Source organism: Crotalus tigris, unplaced genomic scaffold (assembly GCF_016545835.1).
Source record: "Crotalus tigris isolate CLP2741 ecotype Arizona unplaced genomic scaffold, ASM1654583v1 scf7180000024337.5909745, whole genome shotgun sequence".
In the NCBI taxonomy this organism is placed as follows: Eukaryota; Metazoa; Chordata; class Lepidosauria; order Squamata; family Viperidae; genus Crotalus; species Crotalus tigris.
Genome location: NW_024100507.1, coordinates 602,854 through 622,228, shown reverse-complemented (window position 1 = coordinate 622,228; position 19,375 = coordinate 602,854). Strand labels below are relative to the sequence as shown.

The window sequence follows — 19,375 nt, the reverse complement described above, 5'->3', positions numbered from 1 at the left end:
GCACTGAATTGGGGACCTGCTGTCTGCAAATGTACCAGAGGCTCTACTGAATAGACCCTACAGATGTATACAGATATCTGTCAAAACAAGGGATGAACAACAGTGTGTCCATCTATCTTTGTCCCGTTAGTGGATTTAGTCACTTGAACTTACCCATCATCACATTACATGTGACGCTCAAGCCACATGTTGGCCAGCCACGCATTGGACTGTAGTCCAAAAAGTAACGTAGCAAGATTAATCAAAATATTCCTAATTGATTGAGAACTAGAAAACACGGTATTTAAGCAGTTCTCTGCTTATCCCAATAGAAATTATCTGGCTTTGGATTGATCTTTCTACTCTTTGTGGCATTGCTTTAAAAAATAAATCCTTACAATAGCCAGGCCAGGCAGGGAAGCTGGAGGTCGAATATTAATTCATACTATTTTTGGAACTGCTTTAAAAAGAACCTTCCTTGAAAGTCTGCTGCCTTTAGCTCTTTAGAAATGCCTTCCCCCCCCCTCCCGCCTCAAAGTATAAACTGCATGTTAGCATTGGCAAGGCCACACACAAAGTACAATTTAATGATGCAGCAGCATTGATCCCAAGAAGGTCTAGAGTTGGATAGAGGTTTAAAGCCTTGTAAAGGTTATTAAAATATTTTATTTCAATAGAAAAGAAAGCACATCTGTGAATTAAAACTGGGTGGTCTGAAGACAGAATTCAATCCCTTGTCTCTCTAAACTATTTTCAATAGTACTTGTAAATTTATGTTTTGTCCTCTGTTATCTGAGTCACAATCATAAACACATTCCTTAAACTCATTTTCAACACAACCTCTTCTTTGTTGGTATACTGTATTTATCTCATGTAGCTGGGACTTCATTCTCTGGATAGGGATAGGCCAGCTAGCTTTTCAAAGAGTTACTGTATATGCCGAATGTGGAATTGAAAAGCATTTTTGAATTAGAAGAAAGCAGCATTCCTCAATAGCCAGTGAATATCTTACTAAGAAATTAGTTTTGTTAGATCGATCTTTATAGCCACCCAAAGTCGTTTGGTGAGATGGGTGAGTATAGAAATCCAATCCAATCCAAATCCAATCCAAATCCAAATCCAAATCCAAATCCAAATCCAATCCAATCCAAAAATAGGTCAACCTTTAACAAACTGGGAAAAAAATGCCTAGATTTAAAAAAAAAACCCTTCATTTTAAAAAATAACCTTCTGTGGACTGGTAGGGAACAGATTATAAAAGCAGAGGGCTGAGAAAGGAGGTTTGCATAGCCAACTGTCCTGCAAAAAAATCAAGATCCGGCTTTGATGCAGTTAAACCATTTTTATACATTTAAACTAGTAACAACCAGAAAAACCAAACACAAGGGCAGCTGCATACTACTCATGGGCATCCAAAGTGGGGCAAGTGATGTCACATATGCTGTGACATCATCATGGAGTTTACTAGATTCCTATGAAGCTATAGTTAACCTACTGACCATACAGACTGCTAAGGCATGGATTGCTTGACCATGATTTACTAAATAAATTACAATGATTAGGTTTCCATAATCCAACAATCCAAAATTTAAAATACAAATGTGTTATGATTTATGACTCCATGTAAAGTATATCTTAGCCCTTCTCAGCTTCCCATGCTGGAAGTGAGACAACCACACAAATTGCACCCTAAATTTGGACTCAGGTTATAGCCTAATAAGGCAATTGTAAAGAGACCCAGAGCAGTACAGTATTTAAGGAGGTGGACTAGGACAGGGGAGAGTCAGATTCAAGTGCAGCCGAGTTGCCTTAACTTTACTGGCAGATTCTTTAAACCAGATGCATCCTTTTTAAGCCTTATGCAGAGAGGTGCAGTTACCTCATGAGGTTTGAAGTGCTTCTTCAGAAACATTTTCAAAGCATACACAGCATCTTTTGTCTAGCTCAGTGGTTCTCAACCTTTTTAATGCTGCGACCCCCAACCGGTCGTAAGTCGAGGACTACTCAACTGATCGTAAGTTGAGGACTACTCAACTGGTGCAGCACCGTTTGCAGAATGGGACTTTTGGCGGGCTCAGTAGGGCAGAGACAGCCTGGACAATTCCTATTGGCTTTTGAAAGCCAATAGAATTAGACCCTATTCAAGAGAGTCTATTCTATTGGCTTTCAAAAGCCAGTAGAATAAAAGGGAGTAGCACAGCTAAGGAAAAGGGGGGGAAAATGGCGGACTGCGTTGTTTGGCGACCCCCGTGAAATGGTCATTCGACCCCAAATGGGGTCCCAACCCACAGGTTGAGAACCACTGGTCTAGCTGCATACAAGATACAGTGGAACTAAGATCCAAGGGAATGTTAATATCATTCTAGATTTTAAACTGAGAACAAAATCCATAAGTATTTAAAAGAGTCCATCCAGAATCATATATGCAAACAAATACTTCTGTTACTTCTATTTTTTAAGAAAAAAATATTGGCACATAGGGTATTCCTATGAGACTGATGGCAGAAGTCAAAGATAATGAAAACTCTAAGTAAAATTTCCTTTTAAAAAGTGATAGAAGTGTGGAATGTCTGTAAATGCAGTTATTCTTCACCAATTGTACAAAAATATCCTAGATGAAATGAATGGAAAGTCCACCATTTGAACTAGCATTTTGATTTTTGTCCAACTGGATATATTTCTTATAAAAATACTCTGAAGGGTCTCTTTCCTATTGAGTTAATCAGCTGAACAAACAGAATCTGGTCAACTTTTCTTAGTCCCTCCTGCACATTCCTTGTGGGTAATCTTGAGTGTCATTTCTCCAGTGTCTTTTATCAGGCAAATTTATATTTTCTTGCCAACAGCCACTACTTGACCATTTGAGGGGAAAAAAAAAAGAATCCCTTTCAGGAAGCAAGAGAAACTTTAAAAAATTCTTATTTTCATTTTGGTTACAAAGGGCCAAAGTAAGTATGTTTGTTAGCAGGTGATCTCTGTGTGTCTCTGTGTGTACTACCAACTTTAATTTGCACTCTACTGATTTGCTTTTTCCTTCTCCTGATAAAAACTTGGAAATATAGGCATTGAAAATGTCACTACACCCCTCTCTTGAAAGCCACAGTGATCAGAGACAACTTAAAATGAAGATAAGCTACATTCAAATAAATAAAAGCAAATGTGCTGCAGAAAAAAAGATCAACCTCAGAAGACCTCAACCTAGAGGTCTTCTTTGCAGACATGAGATGTTCATGTGCATCCATCTAATTCCGGAGTCAGTCGAAAAGGCTGGCCTAATTTGTTGAGCCCAGTGGCTCAATAATAAACTGCTTCCATAGTTTGGGAGTGGTCCTGGCCTTACAGCTTTACTGTAGGACAACATATGAGCATTGATTTATGGATTCACCTAGCTTCATTTCTCTTTCCATGCATTATCACCATCTTAATGAAAACAACAACATTATCATGCTCTTTAAGGGGATGGAGGGATACTGCAATGCTTGCAATTACAAGGATATGTTGTAAATACCTCTCGTTAACTGCCATCATAAGTTTGAATGGAATAGGTGCAGATTAAACAAGTACTACCTGTATTTGCAAATCCAGGTAGAAAAGTGAAAATCTTAATCCATCTATTTTTTTTTAAAGTATACATACTTGTCAAATTACTGTACATGGACTAGCAAACCACATTTTTTCAAATCTGAAAAAGAAAATCGAAATCTGCTAAGATAATATGAAGACATGTGTTAGCCAATAGCAGAGAGAAGGAAAAGATAGTATAATTGGGTGAATGTCAAATTTATATGATTAAGTAAAATCATTTAGATCTCTTTGGAATAATGCCCAGTATAATTTGTTTCACACACTCCTTCAAAGACTAGATTTTTACCATTAGCCCAAAGAATATTACAATGGAATATTTTTCTTCTTTTTCTTTGGTGCATAAGGTGTCACTTGTGACTGGACCTGGTCTTGTGCTATGACAAAAAGTTCTTTCTTCATAGAATGTAATAATCCCAGCAGACTTGGGGGGGAGCTGAATGAGGTATGAACTTACGTGGCATTTTGTTTTTTTTGCTAGATCCTTGGAAAGGGCCCAGCTAAGTCAAGATAAACGCTTCATTTTGTTGGGTTAACGCTAAACTTTTAAAGTTTAGTTTTATGATTATTTATTATGATTATTAACATATTGAGTTCTAGTTCCACCTAAGGTATGAAATCTGGCTAAGTGACTTTGGGCCATTCTCTCTGAGCCCAACTCACCTCACAGGGTGGTTGTGGGGAATTTAGATAACACCCAAGCAGCTATCCAGAGTCACCGTGTTTCCTCTCTCTTCTACCACTACCAGCAAAATTAAGCACCTCTAATCTCAGCCTAATGGTCCAAATGTAACTGATACCTGGTCTTTTTTTCAACTTGGGCAGTTTGATCTTCTCTGTCCAATCTCTGTTCCAATGGCTGCCCCCACCGGTCATGTGATTTTGGGCATTCAACAACAGGCCTGTATTCTCGGCTATTTGCAACATCTTGTGAAATGAACACGATTTATAACATTTTTTGTCAGAAAACAGAAACTTCCTGTTTATGGCAAAAACCGCTTATAACAGACAGTGGATTTACTTAACAACTGTAGTGTTTGCTTAAGAATTACCACAAAAAAGATCATAAAATTGGACACGGTTACATGATAATCCACTTAACGACCAACATGATTTATGATCATAATTCTGGACTCAAGAAGTAAGTTGAAGACTACATCTATACACTGGTACCAATGTTCCCCATTACTTCTACTGCAATTACTTTTAATTATCTACAAGTTTTACTTAATCTTGTTTTGTCAACCTGGCTGACACAAGATTCCAGAAAGCTAATCCTTACTAGCACGTGTCTCTTTAAACTTGATGATCAAGCTCACCACAGTGGAAAGGAGAACTTATATCAGTGTCTGATGGTGAAAGCAAATTCTTCCTATATAGAGAGAGGAAAATCATCTTAATAGCATAGGAAAGGCAGAAGGCTCAAAATGATGAGAAGCAATGCAAAACACAGCAGAAGCAGCCCAAAGCAAGGAATCATCTTGTCTGATTCACAGGCCTCCTCAAAGTCAGGAAAATACTTGCTCAAGGAGGCTCCACACCTCTGCAGTTATGCTGGTATTTCTTAAGTGAAAGAAGCCTGGGGAAATAAAGAATATAATTGTGCCTTGTCTTTCCATTTTCAGTAAAGCCTTCTTTTTTTTAAAAAAAAAAAAATCTTTCTATAGACTCAACCACAAAGCTAGCTTCTGCACCTGCAATTTTCAAATCTGAGTTATCCAACTCTGTTTCTCAACATGTGCTCTTAGTACTTCTCAGGTTTTTACTGCCAATCTGCCAATATATATTCGTGTTTGCTTTATGTATAGGGCTTCCTACCAAAAAACAGTCTCTCCACTTCCTCAGTGTGGGCAGCTTCACAATTCAGAAATTCAAGCTGAGGTTGATGTAAAACATTCCACCATCATATGGTTCCTTTTAATCAGTCCCATGAGGCAGAGGCATTTTGAGAGGGGTAAATCAGCTCATTTACACACATGGGTTGCCCCTCTCTTGACCTTCCTTTTTGGAAATCTTCCAGAGACCTACTCATACCTCTGCTCACATCTGGAGAGAGCCTTGCCTGAATTCCACAGGTTGCTATGCTCAACAGGAACATTTGGGGCACCCATTTTGGGAGTGCACTTTAATTTCTTCTCTTCTGAATTGTACATGCCAGCTTGCAGAATGGTAATACATTGGAACCAACTGAATGAGCAACAAGGGCTAGATATTTTGATTAATTAATGACTACACAAGGCTCAGAGAAGCAGCAAGAGGAAACAAAGCAGCAGTGACTGGCTCAGCTGCTTATCTGCCATGCTAATTTGCCCTGCTCTGGTTTCCAATGGCTTTGTTCTATTTGACAAGGTTTACCATTGGCAGAGCTAATTAAATATTAATTAAGTTTTTGCTTGCTAATTGATGCCTCAGATCAACAGAGATTGGATAGAGGAGATAAAACTGGCTAAGTTGAAAGAAATAAACAGACCAGGCATCAGTTACATTTGGTCCATTAGGCTGAGGTGAGAGATGATGAATTTTGCAGGGTAGTGGTAGATGAGAAAGGGAACATGGTGATTTTGGATAGCTGCAACTGAGCAGGTAGGATATTCTCCAGGGATGTTATCTAAATTAGACAACAATAACCAAGTCCAGCAACAATTGGTCATGGCAGCCTTTCAAAATGTGAAATATCCAAGTAGATACAAAAAAGAGAACCTCAATGAATCACAACACCATCTACCTGTATAAGGCAGAGATTTTTGCACTTTGTGATGCCACAAACTACTAATATTTCAAACAGAAAAGACTTTTCTTTTCACCTTAATACAGGTAGTCCTCGACTTACAACCACAATTGAGTCCAAAAGTTCTGTTGCTAAGTGATTTTTACCCCATTTTATGACCTTTCTTGCCAAAATTGTTAAGTGAATCACTGCAGTTGTTAAGTTAATAACAGGATTATTAAGTGAATCTGGTTTCCCCATTGACTTTGCTTGTCAGGTCACAAAAAGTCATTGCATGACCTTGGGATGCTGGGACCGTCATAAATATGAACCAGTTGCCAAGCACCTGCATTTTGATCACGACCATGGGGATGCTGCAATGGTCATAAGTGTGAAAAACGGTCATAAGTCACTTTTTTCAGTGCTGTTGTAACTTTGAACAGCCACTAAATAAACTGTGGTAAGTCAAGGACTACCTCTATAGATTCAGGAATCTGCTCTCAATAGTCAAATTAACTAAACTGAATCCCAGGAAATGCAATGGAATGAAAACATAAGTGATAGAAACAGTCTTGTTTATTTAAAAAAATCCCTTTGATTGGATAGCACTTCTTGATTACAAACAATTAGAAAATTCAGTCCCAGCTTCTTCCATCTTCTTTTTAATATTGCTGATAGAGTTCACACTTAGATAATTCAAAGGTTTGACCAGTTAAGAGATGTCAGTTGTAATCCCAAACTCACTAGACACACTTCAGTTAAGAAGCTGTTTAGCTCCTACAGTTCTATGACCAGAGTCTGTGTGAACTAAATAAGGATGTGCACATCCAAACATTCAGAAGGAATTTTAATCCATAGAGCATAATCAGGCACATTCAAGGGCTGTTTAAAAAGTATCGGTAAGTTAATGTTGGTGCTTAAGTTTCAGAATTTTCAACAGAACAAAGATTGAGATTCACATGTTTCTTTGCACTACCTAGATAAGCTGGCTGCCCGGAGCACAATCCCACCAGATTTGAGGATTTTGCCCATGAGATGCACTCTGGATTTTTCTTCTTATCTGTGCCTAGATAAGGAGGAAAAATGTGACATTTTATTTTAGCTCCAGTATGGCTACAAGTGGTTTTCATGAACCAGACAAGAGCCAGCTGGATAATATTCTGGTGATATCATCTCTACTCTATTGCAGCCTCCTGAAGGGCACTCAAAGTCATGGTTCTCAAGTGTAGAACTGAGAAATTAGAAACGATAAAAGTTCTACACAGGTGAGGGAAAGGTTAAAGATCCCACAGGTTTCTCATCACTTTTCACTGCAAGTTCTAATATTTGTAGAATTCATCAAGTTCAAAGGAAGATCAAAAAGTCAGATGGGAGCCAAACATTTGTACATCTATTTTCAAACAAAACAGTTCCTCTGATATTTTCCAGAATGATTCTTTTGATAATTTTAATTATTCTTTATAGACTAACTCTTTGAGTAGTACAATAGATTTACCCTAGGAGCAAATTATTGGAAGAGTAACAGCCTAGCAATTATTCCAGTAGAATGTATTCACCACTTGTATCTTTCTCAAGCCTGTGATTTCAAGGCTTTTGGCATTCCCACCATGAGCCCAAATATCTCATACACTGCACATGTTTCTTGGTCCACCAGAATAAAGGTGGCTTTATATAGCTTCTTTTGATTCTGTATAGAAAAGCAGAGTGACTTTACAGTCTTATGCATTCGGGTTTTTTTTGACTGATCTGCTTCTTAGCACAATTCTATTTTTTTATTGAATTCAATGAAATTTATTCATAATTAAGTCTGCAAAGGATTCCAACTTTCATTGCACAGATGTTAAATATGCCTTTTTATATTTAACAAATGTGAGACATAGGAGGATGAGATAAAATTTATACTCTGGATTAAAGCAATCTAATAATGGTTCCCTTAAGTATCATGTCCATCATTATATTTTTTTCTAATTATACTTCATACTATACAATTGTCGTGTACTGCAGGGATATCTGGGAGCAAATGGTAGTTTTGGAAGTGCAGATGAGGTAGAAAATGATGGAAGGAAGAAGGAAGAAGGAGAAGTGAAGAAGATAGTACAAAATAAACTGTCACCTCTATAATAAAGAAGTGGTATCATATTGGCAATGTAGTAGTTTTCCATGAGTTCCATAAATCAAGACTAAGTTTTAAACCATCAAAACAGTTTTTTGATTCCTGAATGTGAGCTACCTGGACAACTGCCATACTTGCAGGAGATAAAGGATGAGGTAGATGCCAGCACATATTTTATCAGGCAATGAACTCTTCAAATATGAATGATCTCATTGCTAGGTAATAGCACAGCCATTTTCTGACATATAGAAGAAAAAACTGACTAATTTACCTGGATTATTTCCAGCACAGATTTGGGAAATGCTACCTATATTGCCAATATTAACTAGAAAAAATATAAGATGCATTCATAATATACATATCTAAATAAAGAATTTTAATTAAATGGCAACATATCATGTTGGCTATTGTACTGGATAAACAATATAATGTATGAACAAGAAAGGACAATTTCAACACTGGAAGTGGTGTTGTGAAAATACAGAAACACTTGGTGGCAGCAAAGAATCATGAAAGCACCATATACTGAACTCTTCAAAGTTGAACAGAGGAAGAACTTCTCTGTGAATATTGAAGAAAATGTCCACAAAAACTCTTTGTAATCAGGGAAAACAGTTTTTAACATTCACATTAGCAGGGAAAAAAAAGAGCTTAACAGAAATCAGTCATTTTTAGCTAGAAACACGGCTGCCAAAACTGGAATGTCAAAATCCAGACAAATGCTGGATTATAGCAGAAATATGCAGAAAATTGACTCTGCTTCCATCCAGCAGTTGTCTGGATTTTTGCAGACATGTTTGGTAGCACATTTCCTTCAGCTTTCTACCAACAATTGCCTTTGAATATGCTGGTATAGACCTCTCATCATTATGTTAAGTTTTTCAGGAGCAAAGATTTGCTTTGAAAATGTGTGAGCTAACTAGGGTTTTGACTGTGTTCCCTTCTTTTATCAGCCCAAAGGTCCCATACACTCAAGGTATAGTTATGTAAAATTTTAAAAAACACAAATCCAGTATTGTACTTGTGATGATTGTGAAGCACTTAAGAGCTAAATCATGATATTGAACTATTTTCCTCCACTACTTTTGACTTATATTAGATTTCCTCAAATTAAAACAACAAAATCTTTTCTAAACCTTTAATCTCCAGTACCCTCTCTTCATTTCATTTGTGTTCACTTTCAAAAACACTGTCTTGACATTTCCATGGCTGGATTTCCCCCATGTTAATTTAGCATGATCATAAGGACTAAACCGGTAGTCCTCCCTCTGTAGTTGCCAACACAGAAGTATGCCACATTCTATACTTAACCAAGTATTTGGACTTACACCTGAATATTTTATTAAGGGTCTCTAATGACAATTTCAAAATGGCCTGTGAGGCTAAGCTTCCAACTAATGAACTTGTCATTCCTTAAAGTGAGATAGGAGACATGACTTATGGCATATATATAAATCTTCAAAATTAAATCCCCTTTGACAGTTGAAGTGTTCTAAATGAAAAAATGAGAAGAATTTGTCAAAGATATCATCAAACCAGTATATTAAATTCTAAACATATGTTTCAAAAATATAGAGAATACCATTGTGGAAAAAATAACTATTTAAGTTTTAATAAACTTGTACAACAATTCTGGCTTCAGGTTTGCATTTTCTCTCTCTCTCTCTCTCTCTCTCTCTCTCTCTCTCTCTCTCTCTCTCTCTCTCCTTAAATCATTTGCTTCAAAAATCTCTAAAATATAAAATTGACTACATAATAAGATTCACAAGAGATATTTATTTATACATTTATCAAATTTATATACATGCTCATCTCATAAAACAGTGATTCTGGATGGTATGCAAGAAGTGTATTGGATGTGATATTTTATATTGGATATATTATAATATAAGGATTCTTGCATTTAAAATAACAGATATACTCTTAAAATAGGCTCCTACTGGTGTTACTGAAATGGTTTGGATATGTAATCTGTTCTGGTCTAAAAAAGATCTCAGAGCTCTTTCTTTATATCAGAAAATCTGCATATTTGTTGATGAGGAATATTCAAATACTACACTTACCACTCCACTCTTGAAGCGAAGAACAAGAAATCACTCAACCGAAGAGGAATGTTTATGTGCATGCACAAGCATGGCCCTTGATTGCGTAGGCTTCTAGTTCTAGAACATTTTGTTTATAGAGGAGTACTCACCACTAAAGGCAACTGTGCTCTACAGGAGGATGAGTGATATCACAATACCACTCTATAGAGAGAACAGACAGAGCATACCAAAGGTCAGATTTCTCCTGCTCAATTAAGTGATAGATTCTATGCTTGCTACAGAATCATGTACTTACAGACTTCACCAGTGGCACCATATTCAACACAAGGCAGTAATAGATAATTGTTCAAAAGTATTTTTGAGACAGGTTAAGCTGTACATATTTAACATAAAATACAAAAGCAAATTCAGAAAGAACATTTGCTTAATATTTCTGAGCAATGGGAAAAGGAACTGGGCGTATTTAGTCATTTTGATCCTCTGCAGCGATCCATGGGATGGTGGGGTGGGGACAGAGAGTATCTTCCAAATAAACAAGACTCCAACATCCAGAATTCCCAACAAAAACAGCCAAGACTACAAAACTACTTAGAAGACATTAATGAACTTTTAACTCTTCTTTATTTATCCTGTTAAAAGCACTGACACATTTTAATAAGCAAGCTCAGAATCTATCACCTAATTGAGTAGGAGAAATCTGACCTTATCTACAGGTAGTCCTCACTTAGTCTTAGTAATTGGGCCAGCCTATGTAGTTGCACCATCCTACAGACACGTAAGTGCCATTAGTGGCCTCCTGAAAGCTTTCCCATTGATTTTGCTTGCCAAAAGCTCACAGGGAAGGTTGCAAATGATGGTCCTGTGACTGTGGGATGCTGTGACCATCATTGTGGGGACACTGCAATGACCATAACTATGAAGACCAATCGTAAGTTTTTCTCATTCAATGTCATTGTAACTTCAAATGGTTGCTGAATGAGTGGTCATTAAACAAGAATTATTTGTACTGAATTTATACACTGTGCCAATCTATAGTCTTCCTCCTCCTTAAGTCAACTTCTCCTCCAAATGACTGGATGAACTCATGATATGATAGAACCTGGAAGAATGAAGATGTCGTAAGACAAGATAAGAACAATTCTTGAAGCGAATTAAAGCAAGCTCCTATGAATCAGAAGAAGAAAGAAGAAGAGTTTCGACTGAGTAACTGAGAAATCCTGAAGTCTTTATGGGAATTATATACTGAACACAGTGAATGGTGAAATACATTTTGAATCCTGCTAGGGCCTAGGCTGCCTCTGTGATCCAACTTTCAGGATCCTGGTACAGGCCTGAGAATTCAAAGGCAAACCCTCAGCTCATACCCATGCCCACTCTTTCCTTTGTTCATGAGCCTCAATCATCAGCTTACTTCTAAACCAGTTTTCTATGTATGTAAGCATGTGTGTGTGTGTGTGTGTGTGTGTGTGTGTGTGTGTGTGTGTGTTTGTGTGTGTGTGTAACCATGAGTGGACACTGGGGGAAAATACTGTAATTAAACTAAATAAGACAAGAGTACAAGACTTGCCCTATAAAATACAGAGATATTTTTCTCCTGACATCCTATTATTATTAAGTCAAGAAACAATATCTTACTGTAACTTATTGATTCTCCATTACTTATTGTCATGGAACTGATGAACAAAAGTAGTTAGAAAGGCAAGGAGATGGCAGAGACTTGAGATCTGATAAAGCAATGAAAGCTGGTTACAACAATGATACCCCAAGACAGGAACAAGTTAGTGTTTGAAGGAAGGTCAATAGCTAATGGATGTAATGGGAAAGAAGGACTGAAGTAATGGCATCGTCAAAGGGACTATGGAAAGGTTTTCAGCTTGCTGCTTTACTAGGGGAACTGAACTTTGTTAAAGAGATGAAGCCTATCCAGGTTATCTTATTTCCTGATGAAAATCTAATAAATATTATATTGCATTTAGTTTTTGGATTACTGCGAAATGTTAGTGGCACAAGTGTTCAGAGTCACCTAGTCCTGTTCTAAATAAATATTAAGATTGTCAGTCAGTATAGCAGAAACAGATCAAGGAAGTAATTCAATTAAGTCTGGGTATGATATATTAAAAAAAGTTTTATTTCACTCTGGGAAATCTATGCCTGAAGCCCCAAATTTCCTTGTCTAATAACTGTTATGTTAAATTTCCTTGTAATGAAATGGAAAGAAACCAAGAACTGATAAAAGAAATTTCAGATAAGCGTTGAGCTATGAAGTTATGAAGCTTATCCTTCTCACAACTTTGAGGTAATTCTGTGTATTATTACTCTTGAGAGACTATTTTGTCTAATTCTCAAATCAAAGCACTATATGCATCATAAAGGTTGCTCTTTTATAAAATGTTTCCAGAAGCATGACTCTAAGCAGTATTAAAGTTCAGATCAGGTTTCCAGAACATTTATTTATTAATGACACTCTCTTTAACCTATTTTGCTCAGGGCAGAATTCTTGTCTTCCATGTATCTCAGCTCATTTCACAATCAATGAGTGCTTAATTAAGATAAAGTATTGCCCTGTCTCCTGCCCCTCCTATAAAAGAATTAAATTTGTTCAAGGAAAAGAATATGCTCCTCTAACATTTGAATCCAGATGCAGTTGAAGAAAGAATAGATGTATCTATTGCTATTAATTAAGAATTACAATTCTCATAGATTATAACTTGCCTCAATAACTGCCATCATTTGGGCTGCCTGCCAGCCAAGAATTATTGGTTTGTAACATCATTATAAAGCTAGAGATTTCACATAAAAGCTTGGCTCACACAATCTTATACTCAGTTTGAAAGCTGTTTTCTCCCCAACCTGTTTACATCAAGTTTTACATATGTCTCTGAAGTTTAAGATAGTGTTTTATACTTCCATGGATATCAGAAATAGAATTGATGAGATCAGTTCAAAAAATAAGATGGCAGACTTTAAACTGTAAAAGATTATAGAAATCTTGTGAATATACACACATATATACGTGCAAAGATAAAATGATTAGGACATTTGGCAAAAGCTTTTTATTTTCCTTTGAGAGTTATCTCACTATCTTCCAAAGAAATATGTAAGGAACTTAAGTTGATATTTGAAAAAGATCTTACTTCTGGCCTGGACAACAATTAAAAGGGAAGTTGCTATTGTCTCTTACTTGCTGGAATGATTGATAGAAGATCACCCATTTCTAAGCAGCATTATACTTGAGAGAGAAAACAACACAATACGTTATGCCATGTAACCAGCAAGGGAATCAGATTTCCATAGTCCAAACATGCCCAGAAAACAGCTAAGCTTTAGAGTCTGATGTATTGAGCTAAATTTCAGAGTCTGATGGATTCAGCAAAGGGATATGATGTTCCTATTGTTCTGAGCACTAAGAAAAAGGATGTCTTTTTGTCTTCACTTTTTCTCTCCAGTAAGTTTTTTACCTTTGCTTGTTAGTTAGTTAGTTAGTTAGTTAGTTAGTTAGTTTGTTTGTTTGTTTATTTATGGGACTTATATACTGCTTTAAGTGCAAGCATTCTCTAAGCGGTGTACACCAGTAAGCAATGTATATATATATTTACATTGCCCCCAACAATCTGGGTCCTCATTTTACCTACCCCGGAAGGATGGAAGGCTGAGTCAACCTTGAGCCGGTGAGATTTGAACCGCTGACCTGCTGAACACAGTCAGCTAAAGTGGCCTGCAGTACTGCACTCTAACTGCTGCGCCACCTCGGCTCAACTTGCTTGTTAACTTGCGAATAGCTAATTTTTCTATAATTTGCTTATATTCTTAAAAGAAACCAAATATTTGGGCTTTCCTGAATAATAACCAAGAAATCACTTTCAAGACAATGGTGCTGTTTTATTCAATTTTTTTCTAATCAACCTCAATCCAGCCTTCATGTCACTCTATGGTAAGTTCAGTTGAGCATCAGCCAAAAGAGGGCTGCAATTCATGCTGGTTACATAAAATACCCACTGGGGATAAAATGAATACTTTACTTCTTTTGAAGCACTTACTTTGAACAATGGCCATGTTTAGGAGTCTAAGGATGGGGTTACAGTTTCTTTTCTTTTTTTTTGTTACCAAATTCAATTAACCAAGATTAAAATGTAATTTTAATCAATCATTGCAGTTTCTTTGATTTCTAAATGGCTACTCTTCATTACCTATCTTCAGTGCAGCTACATTTGAACATTTTATTTCAAAGGCCATTGACCAACATGTGCTTTTTTTCCCCCTCCTTTGGCTTCTTAAATTGTACATAAAATCCCAATGTGATTTAATTATCCTTGATCTTGCTGGCAGCTGCAAGAACAAATTTTGCACAACATTGAAAAAACAACTTTCTTTGGTATCAGATTGGGAAATTGAAATGGATGAATATGCAGCAATGGCAAAATTGACAATAGATATCCATAATAGAATTCTAACCAAAATTAAGCAAGAATGACTCCTATATACTGTATATTAAATAGCAGAGCAAATTTAGATATTTGGAATATGTTTTTTTAGGAAGAAAGTTGTGAGACCAATCAAAATAATACATTAATGGATTTATTTATATCACATTTTGACATTCCTTATCTCACTATCTGAATCACTCTGAGCAGATATTTAAATAAATACTAGCAATACAACTTTCACGTAAAAGTATAAATATGTAGGCTGTGATAAGCAGTTGGAGAAATGAACAAAAGGGAAGGGGAAAATGTATTACTACGACTACCAGTATTTTTATTTGTGCCTTATTTATGCCCAAGAGTTGTTTTTTCACATTATTCGATTGTTACTATTGAGTGCAGACTTTTTCCCTTTGTATTTCTTTATTCTAAAAATAAAAATGTCTTAATTTTTAAAAAAAAATGCTTGATCTTTTGAGAGAAATTCAAAAACAGTGTTGCTGTTGATAGGTAGGGCATTCTTTGATGTTATCAACAGAAGATTGATCAACCATCTGAATTCTGCATATTGGAGACATTATAGTCTAATACTTCAATAGAGAAAATCAGGTATGTGAGTCACAAATCTACAACACAAACTCCTGCTGATTCTGCGGAGGACTGGGAGGGGAAAGCCATCTGTTTCAAAGGTTTTTGATACTTTTTTTGATCTAAGCTGCTCAAAGGATTTTATGAAAGGAATAAGCTTCAGATGTAGCCATCAAACAAATATAGGGTAATAAGTAGGAGGGGAGGAAGGGAAAAACCACAAGTCCTGGCTTGCTGAAAGCCCCAATTATTTTCTCCTCCTTTCTCACTGTATGGTGCCTTTCTGAACTAAGGAAAAATTTGCAAAGTGTTCTATGCTGGTAGCAAAAGGCTTGGTGGAAAGGAAGGACAGAGGAAAGTAGCAGGAGAAAAATGTCCTCACAAATTTAAATACATATATTTTGTATTTGACCCCCTCCCTCCCCCCCATTAATAACATATATATATATATATATATATATATATATATATATATATATATATATATCTCACATTGCCATCTGGAGAGAGTGGTCACAGCTGTAGATCAAAAAGATGAGTTGATTCAAAGCCACATAAATCTTCTTCCTTATAATGCATAATGATTTAACACTCTACCATGGAAATGATCAAGTGCTTTAGTATTAGTATAAAAAGAAGAAATAAGAAACTTCTTAAGCGTGGAACAATTCTAGAGCAACTGCATTTCTTCCTATAATGAAACTATAGGGTACACTAATCATATTTCTTTTTGATAACATTCAAGGATGGCAAGCTCCTCCATGCTCGAATGTCTCCCATGATTACAGCTCATTATGTGTGCCAAGGGGGCTATAGGGCCATTCAGTACTCTTTGGAGCTCCCCAACTTCTATAATTTTCATGCTACAATAGCTCACAGGAGAACTTTAAAGGAAAAGGACAGTTGGCTTTGCACAGCCTGCTGACTATTTTGTGTTTTCTTGAGTTCCTACTACAGCATGAAATGCCTCAACTCCATATCATGCTTATTTTCTATTAATAATAAAATGTCTTTAAAAGCATTGCTTTAAAGCAGACCACGGATAAATTGTACATCAGTCTAAATACACACACACACACACACACACACGAAGCAGTTTCCCATTAGATTCATACGAAATCTCCTTCTCAGTCCAGAAAAATTAGAAAAATCTTACTGAAGACAACAACCTTCACTTTTCAAATCAAGGGTCTTTGCCAAGGAGTTCTAAACTCTGGGTGCATCCACCAAGAAAACCCATGCCAACTTCTGTGCTTAGCATCCTGAAACGCTAGGACGTTTAAAGCTCAAAATGTTAAAACTGCAGGTGTACAAATACTTGAGGATGAACTATTTTGAATTTGAAACAGACTGTTCTGCCCTCATGTGTTAACTCAATCCACATGAATGATTCCTCATCTTGAAATTATCCTGTTTTGTTCATGCTTGAAATGAGGTAATTTGAATTCTAGTCCCAATTACTATCGTAGGTCAGCACTACCTACATCTATTGACTCATCTCAAGATGATCATAGCATGGAAGATGGCAATTTTGAGGAGATTTATTTATTAATCCATTGATTCATTCATTTATTCATCCAATTTCTATAGCCACCGACTTTAATGCAATTGAGTTGGGGCAGTGAACAATGTTACAACACATTAAAACCATAAAAGCAGTTGCAAATAATACATATAGGGAATCAAGAAATATCATAAAAAATACGTAAAAATTAATAGTGCTTGAGGCCCCATACACTTTCAGAACTCCAGGCTCATACAGACAGCCAGTCTTTAGAGTGTTATGAAAGGCTAATAGGGTTAGGGCCATCCTGAGCTTCAAAGGAAAAATGTTCCAATGGACAAGGTCTACTGTTAAGGAGATACTTCTCATGAAGTATGACATTCCTTAGGTAACAGGGCCTGCAGCATCCCCGATTTAATAAACTGAATTGGATGGGAAGAAACTATTGTGAAGAAATGGTCCCCTTAGGTAACTTGATCCGAAGTCAGGCAATTGCAAGAGCAGGAATTAATAAATGAAATAAAAGGAAGAAGAAAGGTATGTTATATGTCTGCGAAACAAAGAGAGAGAGAGAGAGAGAGAGAGAGAGAGAGAGAGAGAGAGGTTATAGAAATTAAGTTGATGGTCTTATTTTTTGGAGTGGAGTAAATACATGCAAGGAAGCAAAGGTGTAGGTTTGATCATTATGAATGACAGGGCTAAGATGCATGTCATGAAATATGAACTGGGATCATCTGGCTGGCTGTAGGTATATATGAAAGTAGGAACCTGTAAATTGGTGAAAATTGCATGTTATGTTTCAGTGAACAGTGTTAACCAGAAATCAAGTTTGGAAAAAAAAATAGTGCAGCATTCTAAATGAACGTGATCCCAAGTGAGAAAATAGTCTGTTAAGTGATATGAATGGATACAGGAAACAACAAAAAAGTATAGCAAAAGTAACTGAGTCATTCATAAACCCAAGAAAGCATTAGAATGTTGACTGATCTTATTCAAAAAAGGCCTATTTCAAACACATAGTTTACAAATAAGTCCATTCATATACACCCAGAGGAAAACAATTAATACAAATCAAGAAGCATGACTATTTTGATTGTTTATGACAACAAAACCTGAGGGAATTGGTGAAAGGTACAGAAATAATTAAAGGTTTTTAATGTGTGACAGGCCAATCTTTGGTAGAGTCAAAAGTGGATCTTGTGAAAAAAATGAACAAGGAAAACAATAAACAAAGAATTGGAGGGAAAGTAGATGAATACAGGAGAAGAAAGTATGAGTCCCATATACTAGGGATCATCTGCTCCAGATAGAAGCTACTTGTCCTTCATTGCCAAGTTACACTATTTGTTCTCATTCCCCCAATCCATCAGTAAACTAAAGTGGGACCAGGAAATATATACCTTTTCCCTCCCAGTCCTGCAGAAAGCCAGTCCACTGAGATGGATGGGCTCTTCCTTGTTACCTGCAGGAGGAATTTAAAACGATTCTCTTGTCAGGCTTTTTGATGTTAGCTTACTGGGGGTTGTTGCTACTTTAATTTATTGTCCAGGTTTATTACTTTTGTTCTTTTACTGCAACTGTATATTTTATACTCTTTTTTCTTTTTATTTATTGTTAGAGGAGGTGGCTTAGAAATAGCATTAAGCTATTAGAAGACAGATTATTCATTCAACAGAACAAATGCAAAATGGATAAAATGAAAAAGGATATGGAAGTTCCTTGGAGCAGAATGGAAAGAATTGTGTTACAAAAGTGTTTGACATTACGTTAATGAGAAGTATGGAAAAAATGTTTGGTGGTATGATGACATGAAAGAGGCTGTAAGTGAGGGGGGAAATTCATATAAGTGCCCCTCCCAAATGAGTATGAAGCCTATTATACAATGTAATTATATTTTGCTGCTTGTTATTTTGTTTAGATGAAAGAATGGACGTTGCTGAGAAATGACCAGACTTTTAGAGCCAGAAGATCATGACCCAAAGTTTAGATGGAATAGTTAAAATTAATGGGGATTTCAAAAATATCTGTGAGCCTGTGGAGGATGGGACTTGTTTCCTGACAAGCCAGTTTGGCGTAATTGGATCATCTGCCAATAACAGGTTCCCTTTTTCCAGAACTATTGGACTTTGTTACCATTTTGCAGGACATTCTTCTGTGAAATGGTCAAATTCTGCACAATCAGAATCTCAGTGCTAATTTATTTAATTTTTAGTAGAGTTTTGCTAGCTCAATTATGGAGTTTTGCTAGCTGAGTTATGGAGGTCCTGTTTGTCACCACTCATGCCTTAATCACTTCCAAGCTGGAATATTACAATGTGCTCTACATAGTAATAGTAATAAAGTTGGAAGAGACCTTGGAGGTCATCTAGTCCAACCCTCTGCTCAGGCAGGAAACCCTATACCATTTCAGACAAATGGCTGTTCAGTCTCTTCTAA

At 36.4% G+C, this 19,375-nt stretch overlaps 1 protein-coding gene across 3 annotated transcripts in view; it reads right to left on the bottom strand.

Annotated features, from left to right (window-relative positions):
• The window catches only part of SLC39A11 (solute carrier family 39 member 11), a 343,895-nt gene that overhangs the window by 18,430 nt on the left and 306,090 nt on the right, over positions 1-19,375 (bottom strand). Inside the window, exon 9 of one of the 3 annotated variants that reach the window (XM_039325474.1) lies at positions 18,034-18,401. The exons of the other annotated variants lie outside the window; for them this stretch is intronic. Coding sequence (XP_039181408.1) covers positions 18,280-18,401 — 122 coding nt within the window. The 3' untranslated portion in view covers positions 18,034-18,279. Of the gene's footprint in view, positions 1-18,033; positions 18,402-19,375 lie in introns of those variants that run through there. 3 annotated transcript variants of the gene reach the window in all.